Consider the following 15246-nt stretch of genomic DNA (forward strand, 5'->3'; position numbering starts at 1 on the left):
TAATTCCCAGCAATTTATTGCTCAGACTTCCTAAACCAGAAGCATCTTCATATTTAATAGTTCTCAGCGGATTTTTCTTCCATTAGTTTGTCACTTTTTGAATGCATTGTAACTTCTACAATGTATCATGGTAAAGAGCTCTGCAGTTTAATTATGCACCATACAAAGAGGAATCTCCCTGTGGTTATTTTGAACATCACAATAACTGGAAAAGAACACTATCTGGCCACAATACGGATATTACAATCTTACAGTGTTGTTAAGTGTTTTATGACAGCCAGCACAGCATGGGTACAGAATGAGTTCCTTGCTGCAGTGCATCGCCAACATGTTTTTCAGACATTTATCGAAGTAAAACCTTTTAAAAATATTAAAGGCACATTTACATTCATTTTCAGTTTGCAAAAATTATCTACCTTTCACCACAGTCAATGGAATTATTACAGGAGCTGTGAACGTTCTAGAATTTGGTCAGATAACCCAGGCTACTCTGATCACTTTCCATATCATCAGACCCTTAACACTAACAGTTTCAAGGAGATTATAAAAATGATCATTTATAAAACATTAACTGCTTTTTCAGAGAAACCAGGAATATCATAAAATCTGAAGAAAAGCTATTGACTTGTTAACATAAGGTATCAGTATTTCCAAAACTCTCACTGATTCCTGCTACAGGACAAACCTTCAACTCACCTGAAACTGCCTCTCACCAAACGATGAAGCACCTACACCATCTGAAGATTTTTTCAAGAACTTTATCACTGAGGTATATGTGAAGTTGCGTTCAAAAAAACCTGTTTAATTTTAAAAGGCAATGTTGAAGGACCAGGAAAACCTAGCAGCTGAGTGCAACCATGCAAAGTAAATGTTCATATAAGATAAAATCAAACACTGAAAAAAAATTTCTCTGAAAGCATGCTTAATGCTCACGTTTTCAAGACAGGGTTTTCTGGAACTGAACCACAGATACAAAAAATAACGAGCAACAAAGGATTTTTTTTTTCTTTTGGTGGCAATGTTAACGAATTAAGAACATCAAAGAGCAGAGGATTTGTTTGAAGAAAACATTACAATCTTCAGCATATTTTGTTTGATCTTTTACAAAATTGTGATGTTTTCCCACATGTAAATAGAAACTGTGGTAGCAATACATGCAAGATGAGCTAAACTTCCCAAGACCATTCAACACGGAGTAGAAATGAACGAGTTCCTCTGGGTTTGCCAGAAAGTCTATGTAAATTCCAGCTCACAAAGACTATTAGCAAGTCTTTACTGTTGGTGAGATGAGAAAACTGAGAAACAGTTCCAAATACCTGACTTTATCTCAGTTGTAGGATTTTTATAGCGCCAAGAATAATGCATTGCTCAAAAATAATAATAAAAAAAGCTTTTTAAAGTAACAGTCCAAAGAAAAAAAATCACTTAAGTAATCAAGTGTTCTAAATCATACTTGTTTGCTGGTGGCAGATTTTGATACAGACCCTGTCTGTGACCCATTAAAAGTGTCCAATACACCGTAAAAATATTGTACTTCTACACTGGGAAAGAGTGAATAAGTTTTGTGGTTTTTTTTTATATTAGGAGACATCTTAATTTTAAAAGATTTAACTTCTATTTCCAAGATAAATACTTCAGCTTTTTTATCCTTGTATATACTTCTTATTATTTTATAATAGATTTTTTTACGTACCATTGATTTTTCTGCACTGAGAAGTGGAATAAAATAATTTCTTTATAAAAATTGATCTATTGCAGCATGAGGTTACTTTGAGAATATCTGTTAAAGAAAACCCAAACACACCACCAAACTAATTATAGTTTCCTAAAGAGGTAAGTGAGAAGAAATGTAGAGATGAAATAATTTGTAATGTGTTTTAGAGTTCTTTGCATTGTAGTTAAAGATCTTTAAATACTAAGAAAAATTAACTGCCATGTTTCTTTCTTCACTAATCAAGTGCTTGAAGTAAGCATTTTTAATCTGTAATTGCTATTGAGTACGTAAGTTTAAAGGCCTAGCAAAAATTCTCATTATATAATCGCAGCATCTTTGCAGGTTATTCTAAAGTCCCGTAGGTGTTGTTTTCAGTTCTGTTCACCCTCTCTGCTCCTCCTATAGAAAATGCACTGGTGGCTAAACAAAACCAGCCACATTTAGAGATGATTTAAACTAGAGAGCTTTACAGGAACAGAACTACATCATGCCTTCATTTAGGACAGCTTTATATGAGGTAATCTGGGTAATTACAGGCATGTAAGCCTGACACCAGCACTGGATAAAATAAATAGCTAATACGGTATTTGATTAATGAAAGGAGGAATGTAATTAACGTCAATCAACAAGGATTTATGGTAACTAGACCCTATCAAACTAAAATGACTTTTATGAGATTACAAATTTAGCGGAACAACATAATAGTGATGTTGCAATTTACCCAGATTTTTGTGGGGCATTTGATATGGTACTGACATTTTGATTAAGAAACTAGTACACTATGAGATCAACGTGAGATGGATTTAACTGATATGTTTTAAAGATGTAACTTCCCATAGTAAATCATCAAATGTCTGTTTTCTAAGCCAGTTTTGCAGTGATCTCCTAGCCCTATGCTATTCGATACATTTGTTTTGATCTGGAAGAAAGCATAAAGTAATTACTCAAATTTTTGAGATGGCACAAAATCTGAGGGTGTGGAAAATAATGATAAATAAAAGTCACTAAAAAAAGCCACATGAACAGCTTACTCAGCTAAGACTTAACACATAATATGCATTCTAAAACAGCCAAAAATGAAGTCACCCCCTTAGAAGTAAGGCCCATGCACACAGGAGGAAGGACTCTGTCCAGAAAGGGAGCAATTTGAAATGACTGAGATTTTTGGTGGATCTTCAGCTGAACTGGAACCCTCGGGATGATGTTATGATTAAACTCTCTAATACAAGTGCTGGATATCAACACAAGCAGACTGTATAATCCCTATAGTTGGCACTGATGGCATCACTGTTACAACTGTGCCCGCTACTGATGTGTGAAACTTAGGAAAAATGTGCAGCAGAGAGCAAGTGATTGAGGACTGGAAAATGAGGTTTTATTACTTACCCCTTGGAACATTCAAGGAAAGGATAAGGTACACCTGAACTTTATAGTCTACAGACACCAACATGAAGAAACAGAGGACTCTGGATAATACAAGACAGGTGATAGAAAATAAAGCCTGACAAGATGAAGCTAGACAAAAAGTAATACCAAAATTTTTTACATTTTTAACTATGCGTCCGAGAAAACCACATTTTTTAACAGGCAAGGTAACGAATGAATCATGTAAAGCAAGGGAGGGTTTTCTTATTTAATTCACCACTGTTGTGGTTTGTTTTTTGGTTTGTTTGTTTTTTTTTAAGTCAAGGATGCAAGTTTTTCTGAATTTTATGTACTCATTCAAAAAACTATTACTTCTGGAAAGGATCATAACTTGTGTTACACTGGAGGTTAGGTACAATTATCAAAATGTTCTTTCTGCCTTTATACCTACGGATCACTTATTTCCCACCCATGCCTGCCAATTGCACAACTGGAAGTATCTGCAGTCCACAGGATTGCCTTAGTGGGTCTTTCAGGCTTCCTATTTTGTATCCCAGCAGTTCTGCATTCCCAAACAGTTCCACGGGACCAGAGAAGATCTTGAAATGCTAGCACGCTGGCCTGGTTTCAGCTGGGACAGTTAACCTTCTTAGTAGCTGGTGCAGTGCTGTGTTTTAGATTTGGTGCATGATTCAATACTGATAACATGGTGACGTTTTCAGATGTTCCCAAGTAATGTTTATTACTAAGTTAAGGACTTCTACATTTCTCAGGCCATGCCAGTGAGAGGGCTGGAGGGGCAGAAGAAATTGTGAGGGGACACAGCTGGGTCAGGTGACCCTAACAGGCCAAAGGGATATTCCGTGCCACAGAACATCATGCTTAGTATTTAAACCAGGGGGAGTTGTTTGGGGCTTGCCGATCACTGCTTGGGGACTGGCTGGGTATCAGTCAGCAGGTGGTGAGTTACTGTATTGTGCATCACTTTTTTTGTTTTTTTCTCCCTTCCATTTGGATATTATTCCTCCCCACTTCTCCCTCCTTTCATTATAAATGATATTATTAAAGTTAATGTTTTGATTTTTTTTCCTCATCCTATTTCATTTTAATTATTAAATTGTTCTTATCTCAACCCTTTAATTTTTCATTCTTTTCAGATTTTCCTCCCAGTTCCTCTGGGGGGCTGGAGGTGGTGGGGAGTGAGCAAATGGCTGCGTTGTACATATATTCTGGCTGGGGTTAAACCACGATGCACTAGATCACTCAAATTATACCTTGGGACACAACTGTTCATCACAGAAATAGAGGGTGGGCGGGAAAACCTTAAAGGTTAAATAACATGGAAATTGGAACATATGGAAAGAAGTTCAAAGAAGTCCTAACATGTTTATGAACGTTTTTGGAAGCTCAAAGCTGGTGCATGCTAAAAATTGGTTGTATAGTTCACAATTTAAAAGCAGAGTAGTTCAAAGCAAATTTTTACAGGCTTGCATTTGTATTGTTACAGATGTGATATGAGAATGATACATATGCTATTGTGATTGATTAGAAGGCTCGCATAAATTTTGAAGGTGACATTTATCAAGACCATGAGATCTGTCTTAATATGCTGGCAGGTGTTGATTATTTCAGTCATACATATGGATTCTTATGTTTTGCTACGTAAATTAGGGTCAAGTAACTGACTTGATTAATTTACGATATAACAAACAATTAAGTGGGTAGTATGTCTGCTCTACATTTATTCTAGTTATCGTAAGGAATGCATGCACATTAATTGTAGTAATAAACTTAAAAGTCAGACTGACTTTGGACATTGTTCAGCTTAGCTAACTAGGCTTTAAAAGACACTCCTCACAAACAATTTAGAGACTTCTTTTTTTATGCAAGAGAAACTTGACTGGGGATGCCCAAATTGATTCTCATCTTCACTGTGGAAGCGTAAATCAAACCAAAGCATCAGACGTATTAATGAGACAACTAAACTTAGTGATTAAAACAAAGCCATTTTAATCTTTAATTTGGTGAATGGATAAGTTTTTGAAGGGAAGTGGGTTTAAAATCAGAGAATTCTCCAAAATTATTTACTCCTCTGTTAGCTCTGGCCCCTTCTTATACCACAAAATAGAAAAGATGGAGTAAAACTACAATGACAGGTCTGGTTTGCTTGTTACTTAACTTTCATTTATGCTTTATTCTTTTTACTTGCCATACCACTCGGCATAAAAAGAATATAACAGTTCCTAAATAGTAAAAGCAATGGCCAGTCTCTGGCAAATAAGAAAAATACTCTGAAACTTGTAATATATGAAATTTGAATAATTCTCTTCCAGTCTTGATAAAGAAGCTGTCATAATCTTACATCACAGATATTAGGCTGTGTTAAAAAAATCTTATCTGGTATTTTAATTAGCATTTGTGTTCCATCATACTCGCTGTGATTTTTTTTTTTACTGCATGTGATATCTGGACTAATCTCTAATGCATAATGCAAACTAAACATGGAGAGAAATGAAATAAAAGAAATAAGAGTCAAAAGGTTTCTTGGTATTAAGAAACATCTCAGAATTTTTAAAATTATTCATAGCAATATAATAACATTGAAAGTAATCTAATGGGTCCAAGGACAGACAGATGTGTTTCCTTTCACAAACACCCAAGCACATCACTGTACACACTGAATAAATGATACAGAAATATATCAGACCCTTCCTACAATGAGATGATAGGGTTTTAATTTACTATATTCACATTTTGATAACAACGATAAATTTACTGTTTTACTCTTGATACTCCAACTGTTACATAATTTATTTCTGTTCTCAACTGAAACCAAGGTCTGAGCTGATCATAGTGAAATGAGATGAAAAAATGAAGAATATTTCATCTGAACAGTGATGTTTGAGAATAGCTTTGGATGCTTGAAAAAAAAAAATTGGTAAGCTGCATATTTAAACCACCCAAGCTGAACGCTATTCCCTTGATTTTTTTAGTCCAGGCTATTCCAGATGAGCATAGACTCCCTGCGGAACAGATTGACTATGAAAAGATTAAATAATAATGCTGTCTTCAGTGCTAAACCTAATGACAGTAAACATGCAGGAGAAGGAAAAATATTCATGACAAATATTAAAAAAAAATCTATATATAAAAATTACTAGATTCAACTCACACAGGAGGAATGTAGAAAATAATAGTAAAAGTAATAAAAAAACATAACATGCTTCATATTGCAAACTCTTTGCCCCAAAACACACGCTAGAACAGTGAGGCTACTATGTAGGGGAATCTGACTGTTTAAAACCACATATAATGATGCTATACTCATAATGGGAAAAAAAAAAAAAAAAAAAAAAGAGGAAAAATAGCTGAGTAACCAAACTGGAAAATAAATATTTGCCCTGGACACAGGACATTGCTATAGAGCTTGATTAGAAGGGTATACCAATATTTAAGGAAACTTAGTACTTAGAGATAAGTTCACAGAAGTCCTGTTGCTTCTTTTAGAAATGATTTGCTGACACCTAATATGTTTTTGGGACTGGAGAAGAGATAAAATGCTATTCAGTTATGATGGACAGTTGAAGCAGCCTTCATCAGGAATAAAAAAAAAAATCAAGATAACTGTAGTGAGATATATCAAATGAGCTAGATTTATATTTCCATTAAAATGATTTTTAATTTTTCCATATTCACAATGACTTAAAACTTATCTGACCTATAATCCTGTTTAACCCTTCCATTATGGTTTCTGAGATTTTGAAGTCTACAAAAACTCTTTCTGCATATCAAGCAAGAATGTCAAGAACACAACAGAACATTAATACTTTTTCCACATGTTTCTAAAGTTAAAAACAACTTGTCCTATATTTTACCTTGGAGACAGAAATCTCTTTCTGAAAAGTGATACACATTGATTTGAGCATGGCACTGATGTGGAGCTGATTCCTATGAAATCACCACTTCAGTGGTTTACAGTGGCGTTACAGCTCTGTCTCCGAGTACCTATGAAAAAAGCTGTCGTTTTGGGGCTCTTGGTGACTTCTGAATAGCATGAGCCTTGACGAGAAAGAAAATGTAATGGCATTTTTATACACAGAAGAAAAAGTCCTCCTCTTCACAATCAGAAATACACTTCATCTGATAACAAACAGGAAGTGTTCTATATGTATTTTAGAAAACTGCAGAAATTTGAGCTTATTAAGAACACTTCTTCAGTAGTATTTCATTTGAATAAGGAAAGATATTAACTGACTGAATAAAGAGTTCAGTATCAAATATATTCAGATTGCTTGTAAAAACTGAATCCTCCAAAATCTTACCAAAAATACCTCCTGACCCTGCAAACAAAGGAATAAATACCAGACCCTCAACATGATAGCAGCTAAAATCTCATTTGAGGCAAATTAGACAGATTTTTGTTCAACTACATGTGACAGCTGTATTTATTCAGCGGAAAGCATATGTTCCAATTATTACCATTACACTGAAAACAAAACCCAAACCCAAGATAGCTCCAATAGCATTCACTCAAGCTTGGAATTGGTTGAGAAATAGCTTGTTTCTGTCAATTTCCCTAAGTTAATGGAACTGATTATTTATAATGCTCTAAGAAAAGCAGCACCTCTATTTTAACTCTGTGGTATGGTACATTCTATGTATCAAATTCTGTATCACTGATACTAGATTTTGCAAAGCTTTTTTCTAAATATTTTTGGAAAATGTACTGTGATCTCACTATCATGATTTACAGGTTGAATTGGAAAAAGTAATAACACAATTCTAAAATTATTTAAAAGTCTTAAAAAATATTAAAAAGTACTGGAAAACTGTGAACCATCACTTTAAATATATCACTGCATCAACTCTGCACTAAATAGGAGAACTGGGTTCATAAAAGAATAAGTTTATTTCTGTCTTTAAAGAAAGAGAACAGGAGCGTGCTCATGAGAGTCCTTTCTTTAAACATGGCAGTTATCTTTGCTTTTGTTTATGCAGCCATTTGGAAATGTTTCTAGTCAAAGAATACACCAGCTAACAAATATGGAGAGTCAACTGTTTCCTCCTTTAATGAATTCTAGTCTTTAATAAATAAATAAAAATAACAATTAAGAGGCCAATAATGAGACACCACTTTCTGACACTGAAACTAGAAGCACACTCCTCTAGGAGAGAAAACATGGGTCTTCACCTACAGAAAAGATTTCATCTCCCTCTGTTTACAATAACATTTTTACACAACACAAGAAGGACCTCAGAGGTACGGATGAGAATTCTTCATTATATAAAAAGCTGTTCATAAATCACTTACTAACCTCAACTCTCACCTATCAGTAAAGACTTCATACAGTTTTATGGATTTGCGAAGCTTGAACTATGGTGCTGCTCTGCATTAAACAAAGCAATCTCTGGTATCTAGCTAAGTGACCCAAAAAATCAGTTCAAGCTATTTAGAAGTTGTAGTGAGGTGGGTGTTGGTCTCTTTTCCCAAGTAAGCAGCAAACAGGACAAGAGTAAATGGCCTCATGTTGCAGCAGGGGAGGTTTAGATTGGACATTGAGTGAAGAATTTTTTCTTAAAGGCTCATCAAGCATTGGAACAGGCTGTGTCACCACCCCTGAGGTTACTTAAAAGATGCGTAGATGTAGCACTTAGTGACATGGTTTAGTCATGGACTTGGCAGGGCAAGGTTTACTGACTCAATCTTAAAACTATTTTCCAATCTTAATGATTCTATGATTCTAGTCTGTAACTATATTATGCTCATGTGAGAGAATCATCTGGAATTTCAGAGAACCACACTTGTTTCCACAGCCTTTGGGTTGCCCTTTTGAAAGAATACTAAGAACTACAAGAAAAGAAACTGAAAGAAAAGCAAACAATTATGCCTGAAAACCCAGAGCCTGGAGCACTGCTGATGCATTCAATTATTTATCTAGAATAAGAGTCTACCTGCACAATTACATGCCGCCCTTCTGGCTGAAGTGTTTTGAGACAGCCACCAAAAGTACAAGGTTCTGTCTCACTTAGTGAATGATCCTGGTTTGCAAAAGAGCTTCCTGAAAGACTCCACTTCGATCGTCATTTAAAATGTGTCAATCAGCAAAAGTCAACTTTTCCATTTCCTAATTAACATACTTGAAGTTTGTTATAACAGTGACTGGAGTGTGCTACAATTGCAGTAACATAAGCCTCCACACCACCTTCATCCTTTTGGAGCTCTAGAAGTTTGTGGTGAACCTATTGATTCTGATACTGTAATTAATGTGAAAAAAAGCCATTGAGCTCTGCTTTGGATACTCTGTATTTTACTCACTATTTGTCAAAACACTATTTTATTCATTTTGTTTCATAAAGTAGTCTAACATCAAATCTCTGAAAGAAACACTGCTTATTGTCTTTTCAAGATCCATATTATCTGTTTAGGCCCCATTTTCAGTTGTTTTTGAAAGCTTTTGTATTTCTGGATAGATCACACAACTTCTCAAGAGCTTATTACCCTAGGCGATGGGATAACAGCCTATAACTGAAACAAATATGAAAGAAACTGTGGGGAAGTCCCCCAGGCAGCACAGGGGACTGATATCCAGTGTTCCAGGTTCTCCAATCTCTCAGTCGGCAATGCCATATTTTAAGATGGCAGAATTACAACATTTAACTTTTACATTTATTTCTCTTTTATTTCTTCTGATCATAACTATGGACTATAAAAATACCTGATTTTTCACTCCATGCTCAAAAGTAGTTGGAATCACAAATAAAGCACAGAGCAGATCATATGAAAATTTAAATTCAATTTAGTTTGTCTTCCAAATCCACTAAAATTAGTCACATACATTTCATGTTTTTGAACACATATTGAATCACGGTGCATTTATCACTAAGATATTAATTTTATCTTTTGGCAATCCTTTACAAGTTTTATTGAGCTAAATCAAAATTTTATTTGTTACTTTTTTATATTATCAATTACTCTATTTCTATATTGCAACCAAAGAATTAGTGTCTTTGATTTCTGGCAAGAGCCTGATCTTGTATCAAAATACATACAAATTAGTATTTTGTGAAAAAACACATTGCCTGTTGAAGGTATGTTGTAAACTTGTGTTTATGAGAAGTGGAAACTGATAAAAAATATTTTTTGAGCAAAATGTGTTTATCTTGGGGGAGAGATAATGTAGGAATATTTTTTTCTTTGCTTCAACAGCAGTATTTGCAGTTTGTTGATAACTGACAACTAAGAGTCTCAAAGCTTCTTTGTTACCCATCACTGTAAGGAAGAATGTACACTGGGGAGATATTTAAAGACAGACAAAATATAATTGCACAAACTTTGTCATGACAATGCAAAAATAAATACTTCAGCATAAATTGTGACAATCTCCTAGAAACTATAATAGCGAATAAAAGCTTAGAGGTTTCAACCCAAGAATTAGTTAAGGCTATAATTTTCTTCTTTTCCAGACTGTTTTATCAGAGCAGGAAAGAGTGACAGATCCCTGGAGGGACATCTCTAGGATCTCTATTGCTTCCAGCTGTAGGCAAGACACAAAACAAAAGGTTTGGTGATTTAAGCCTTTGGACTGGAAGATTTCCCAGGAAGTAAAGATGTGTTTTCACAGTGACTGAGGCTGAAAAAACCCCACCCCAAAACACAAGAAGGACACCTTTCAAGGACCAAAAGTCGTCAAGAAATCACTAATTCAAAGATCTGGAGCAAGGCTATCTACTGGATAGGCAGAGAAGTGAGTATGACTAATAGTTTTCTTGACTAGATCAATATTGCTGGCAATTCGCGTTCAAGATCATTAAACGGAGGATTGTTCTTGCATCCTAGTCTGGTTTAGTAATAACACCACTGGATAGAGTGGTTTGTAGCTAGTAGAAAGGGAAAGTGTTTCAGATTAGAAACAACGGAACAGCACATTTCTCTAACAACAGCCTCAGGCCTATAGTTTGAGTAGTCTGAAGCTGCATTTGTCACATGTCTACCTAAAATAGGTTGTCTCCTGATTTTTGTTCAGTGATGCCTTACTGAAAGACATTGATCCTTCACTCTGCTAAGTATGCAACTTGCCAGAGGCATTGACAGTAACTGGAGCCATGGGACTTTGTTACTTGGGGGGTTTTTTGGGGGTTTTTTTGCCACAGCATTAGCCAGGTAAGATTATGGTTTTGCTTTTTTTGAAAAAATAAAAACCATAAAAAAAACCCCCAAATCTTCATTAAGGGAATGGGTTGTAGCTCAGGAGGCAGGGTTGCCAGAAGTGGCACTATTTCAGTACCTTTTCCACTGACAGATTGGATAACAAAAGCTCTAAGCTGGTAGCTGCAACTCAGTCAGATATGTTCTGAGAGTCCCAATAGGTGACAATACTGAGAATCTTGATCACATCTTTATGTATATAAAGGGCCCAAGCTGGACACCTGCCAAGGAGACTCCTGTCCTTGTCAAAAGGATGTTTTATCTTCTTTATTTTCCTGTGTGGTTTTCAAAGAAAGAAGAGAAACCTGGAAGAACTCCCCAGCAACATTAGTGGCACAGTAATAACAGACAGGTAGCAAAAGTTAAGTCAGGCAGCCAACCCTCCTACAGCTAGAGTAACTCCTGAAGTATAACAGGCTACAGGCAATCTACCCAGAGGCAAGAAGTCTTTCTTTTGTACACATAACAGAGCTCACTACTGCTGAGAAAATAGCACATGGATGCTTAATACCTGCCACTTTCAAGAGTGGTTGAGCCACTGCTACATAGAGCACACTGAGAAGCAGAAGCCCAAAAGCTGCAAGACCTACATGTCTGTCTGCTGCACACGGAAACAATCATAAATAGCATATTCCTAAAAAACCTGTTTGGTGCCTAAAGTTAGATAAAATAATTCTTGACACCATCTGTGTCCAAGCAGGAGACATCCATGGAACCACATGGATGCGCCACTTCCTAACTGTCCTGCTAGGGAAAAGAAAAAGAAGAGTGCACCAGAGAAGGTGAGGGCCTCTGAAAAAAGCCACTTATGTTGTCCCAATCTGCTGATCTTTGATGAATAGAATCCTTTCATACACACAAAGTTTTTTGTTTGTCTGTAAAAGCTATATCCAGACGCAACACCTCAAATTAAGCTTCTTCCTGAGAAGGAAGTACCCGTAAGAGCCCTTTAGTATTAAATACTATTGAACAATATCTAACACATGAAAAGATGTAAGTATACATTAATGTGTTCTGGAAAATCTTCATTAAGGATTTGAGATGTTTATTCTGCTTCTTACTCAGTCTCATCATTGATGTCACTTCAAGAAACAAAGTGAACAACAATGATAAACGTGGGAGAACAAGTTGTAATGTAATAAGTGTCAGAAATCTGCTTCTGCAGACAAAGCCTCAAGATCTAATATGTAAGATGACATAGAAATTTGAAGCTTTCAGGACATTGATTATACACACAATTATAAAATAAGTATTGCCATAAAGGTTTAAGTATTACATTCTGCATTTAACTTATAGATACTTGAATATCTAAGAATTCTACTTCAGTGAAAGAGAAGACATTAAATAATTTCTTCCTTCATTCCAAGCAGCAACCAAAAAAGTTCCTCCCTTTTGCTAAATGTTGGATACATTATCTGACATTGAACATCTCTTTTGAAGTATACCATACACATAAATTTATATTTATTTCTGCAATTCTAATAGGATTGGAATTGCTACAAATATTTGTCATTGTAAGTGTCAAAGTACTTGGAGAAACATAACAACATCTTACCGCTATGTTTCCATTGCACCTTTGGGACTGGCAGACACCTCTTATTCTGTTGGGAATCAGCACATCGTCCCAGCAAGATGGACCCTTCAAAATAAAACCAAAGCATATAAAAACTTTAATCTACTTAAGTAAACATACACAAGTTGAGTTTGTTCCTGCTTTTCCTACCCACATTTCTTTTAGACTTTAGCTAGACAGTTTTTTCATGATTATGCTGAAAAAGTCAGATCAGATTATATGACAATATTCACCAGTAAAGCTCAGTCGCTGACTGGACATACAATCCCTCCATCCTGAGGTCACTGTTGTGAACAGAAGTCAAACAGTAGGTACGTTTTCCCAGCTGAAGACAGGGACTGACAATTATGATTAAAAAGCTACAAAGACTCATCTTCTGGTTTAACACTGTTAATACCTTAGCCTGCAGCTAAGGGGGAAAAGGTAAAAGACAACAGTTGGAAGTAGAATGCACAGTTAGAAAGACTGGACTGAAACACAAAGACTACGTTAAGTAGCTATTTTGTATTTTGTTGTTTATTAAATGACTAACTTTACTGAAATCTGGTTTTGTTATCATGGACTGCTAATATGAACTTTGATGTTTACTGTAAAGCAAATTGGACTTCTTATTGACAGATAAAGCCTTTACCCAACTATAATACAACACAATAAAAATGTGAAGTGAGAAATGTTAGATTCCTGGACATTTACGTTAGCTTCAAGATTTGTCAGTCACTGTTTAAAAGAAGTAAACCAAGAAAAAAACCACAGAAAGCTGATGGAAAATCCTTAGCTATAGAAACAGTTCATTTATGAACATACTGAAAAACACAGAGTAAACAAAGATGACAAATAAGCACTATTAATATTTCACAATTGCAAAATAGTGTGGTTAACATGATGTTCTATCAAAGAAGAATGTTTATATACATGGCATACATAGGAACATTTACAAAAATATTTCCTAGCACACAAAAAAAATTAGGTTACATTAGTGCAAGTCTTCACTTTAATATTAATCTCACAGCAACTTAATATTTAATTAATAGACAATAAGATTGATCTGAGAAAGATATGAAGCTTACATCTATCCACATACGCAGCAGAAATAATCAACTAAGAAGGTACAATAATATTTGGTATTTGGATTATTCAGTGTTCGGGATAGCGTCAGTACTCAGGAATAACAGGAAAACTTCACCCGCAAGAGAAATTACAGCAGTCAAGAGGTTTAACTGCATTAGTGAAATTAGTGCCTAATTATATCATAGTTGATTACAAAGTAATCCAGTACCATATTGAGATCCATCTCCTTTTTACTTCTGTATAAGGCACTTCTTCAGCATAGTGCAGACATGGTCGAGAGGGCTTTGAACTAACCTAGCAGTATGAACTTGGCCTATGACAGGTTGATCCAGTATGTCTGCAAACTTGAGTAAAACAGCTTATTCTGTGCTGAGCTCTGATCTTTGTCGCAGCTGGTTATGGCATTTGATATAGGCAAAAAAAAGCTTGAACATGTGTAAGTTTTATTGCAGGCAGGCATAGGGTTGACTACTGGTAGACTTGACTGGGAGAAAACCAGCTGCAGTATAGTGCAGTTAATATAGAGTAGTAACACTTTACCTGAAATAGGGGTGTGTGTGGGGAGGGGGGGAACGGACAAACGACACACGGACACCAACCAAACCAACAAAGAACAAACCAAAATCTTGAATTCATTATTTAAAACACTTTAAAAGTCATGTTTACCATCAATTGTTTCAGTGAATTTTGACCTCTCATGAAACTAGCATTCTTGAGATTTTACAGGAAGAACAGCAGAGCCTCCTTCAGGTGTTGCATAAAAAAACCCACCTCCCTTTAATTGTTTTCAGCTCAGCAGCTGAAAGTTTCATTCGATGCTCTCTCATTTATTTTCCCCCATGCCACCAAAGACTATGTAGATCTCTAGCATGCCTCTCACAGTAGTTTACCTTCCAGGAAGAAAAATAATCTACCTTGCCATTCCCCATATGGATACTGTTCCTTACCATTGATCAACTTTTTACTCTCTCCGTATGTCTTTCAATTCTACTCAATCTTCTTAGAATATGCGCATCACCACAGAGTATGAGACTTACTTATATGCTGGACTAGTGTATGTGAAGATGGTACCTCTGAATTTGTTCTTTAATAATTATTTAGGAAGGAAATAAAGTGTGATTTATTTTCCTGATGGTTACTAAGCACTGAGACAGCATTTTGGTGAAATTACCTACCATAGCTCTTAGACCTCATTCCTGAATGTAACAACACAAAATTCATCATGTACACAAAGTTCAGGTTCATTTTCCCCAGTGCACATCACTTAATACCAATACATTGAATTTCATCTGCCACTTCATAGATGAAGTGTGCATGCTA

General features: G+C 35.6%; 1 protein-coding gene across 1 annotated transcript in view; it reads right to left on the minus strand.

Annotated features, from left to right (window-relative positions):
• PRKN (parkin RBR E3 ubiquitin protein ligase) overlaps positions 1 to 15246 on the minus strand; it is a 614220-nt gene that overhangs the window by 392630 nt on the left and 206344 nt on the right. Inside the window, exon 5 of the mRNA XM_037391827.1 lies at positions 12841 to 12924. Coding sequence (XP_037247724.1) covers positions 12841 to 12924 — 84 coding nt within the window. The remainder of the gene's footprint in view (positions 1 to 12840; positions 12925 to 15246) is intronic.

This window comes from Falco rusticolus, chromosome 6 (genome assembly GCF_015220075.1).
Source record: "Falco rusticolus isolate bFalRus1 chromosome 6, bFalRus1.pri, whole genome shotgun sequence".
Taxonomy (NCBI): Eukaryota; Metazoa; Chordata; class Aves; order Falconiformes; family Falconidae; genus Falco; species Falco rusticolus.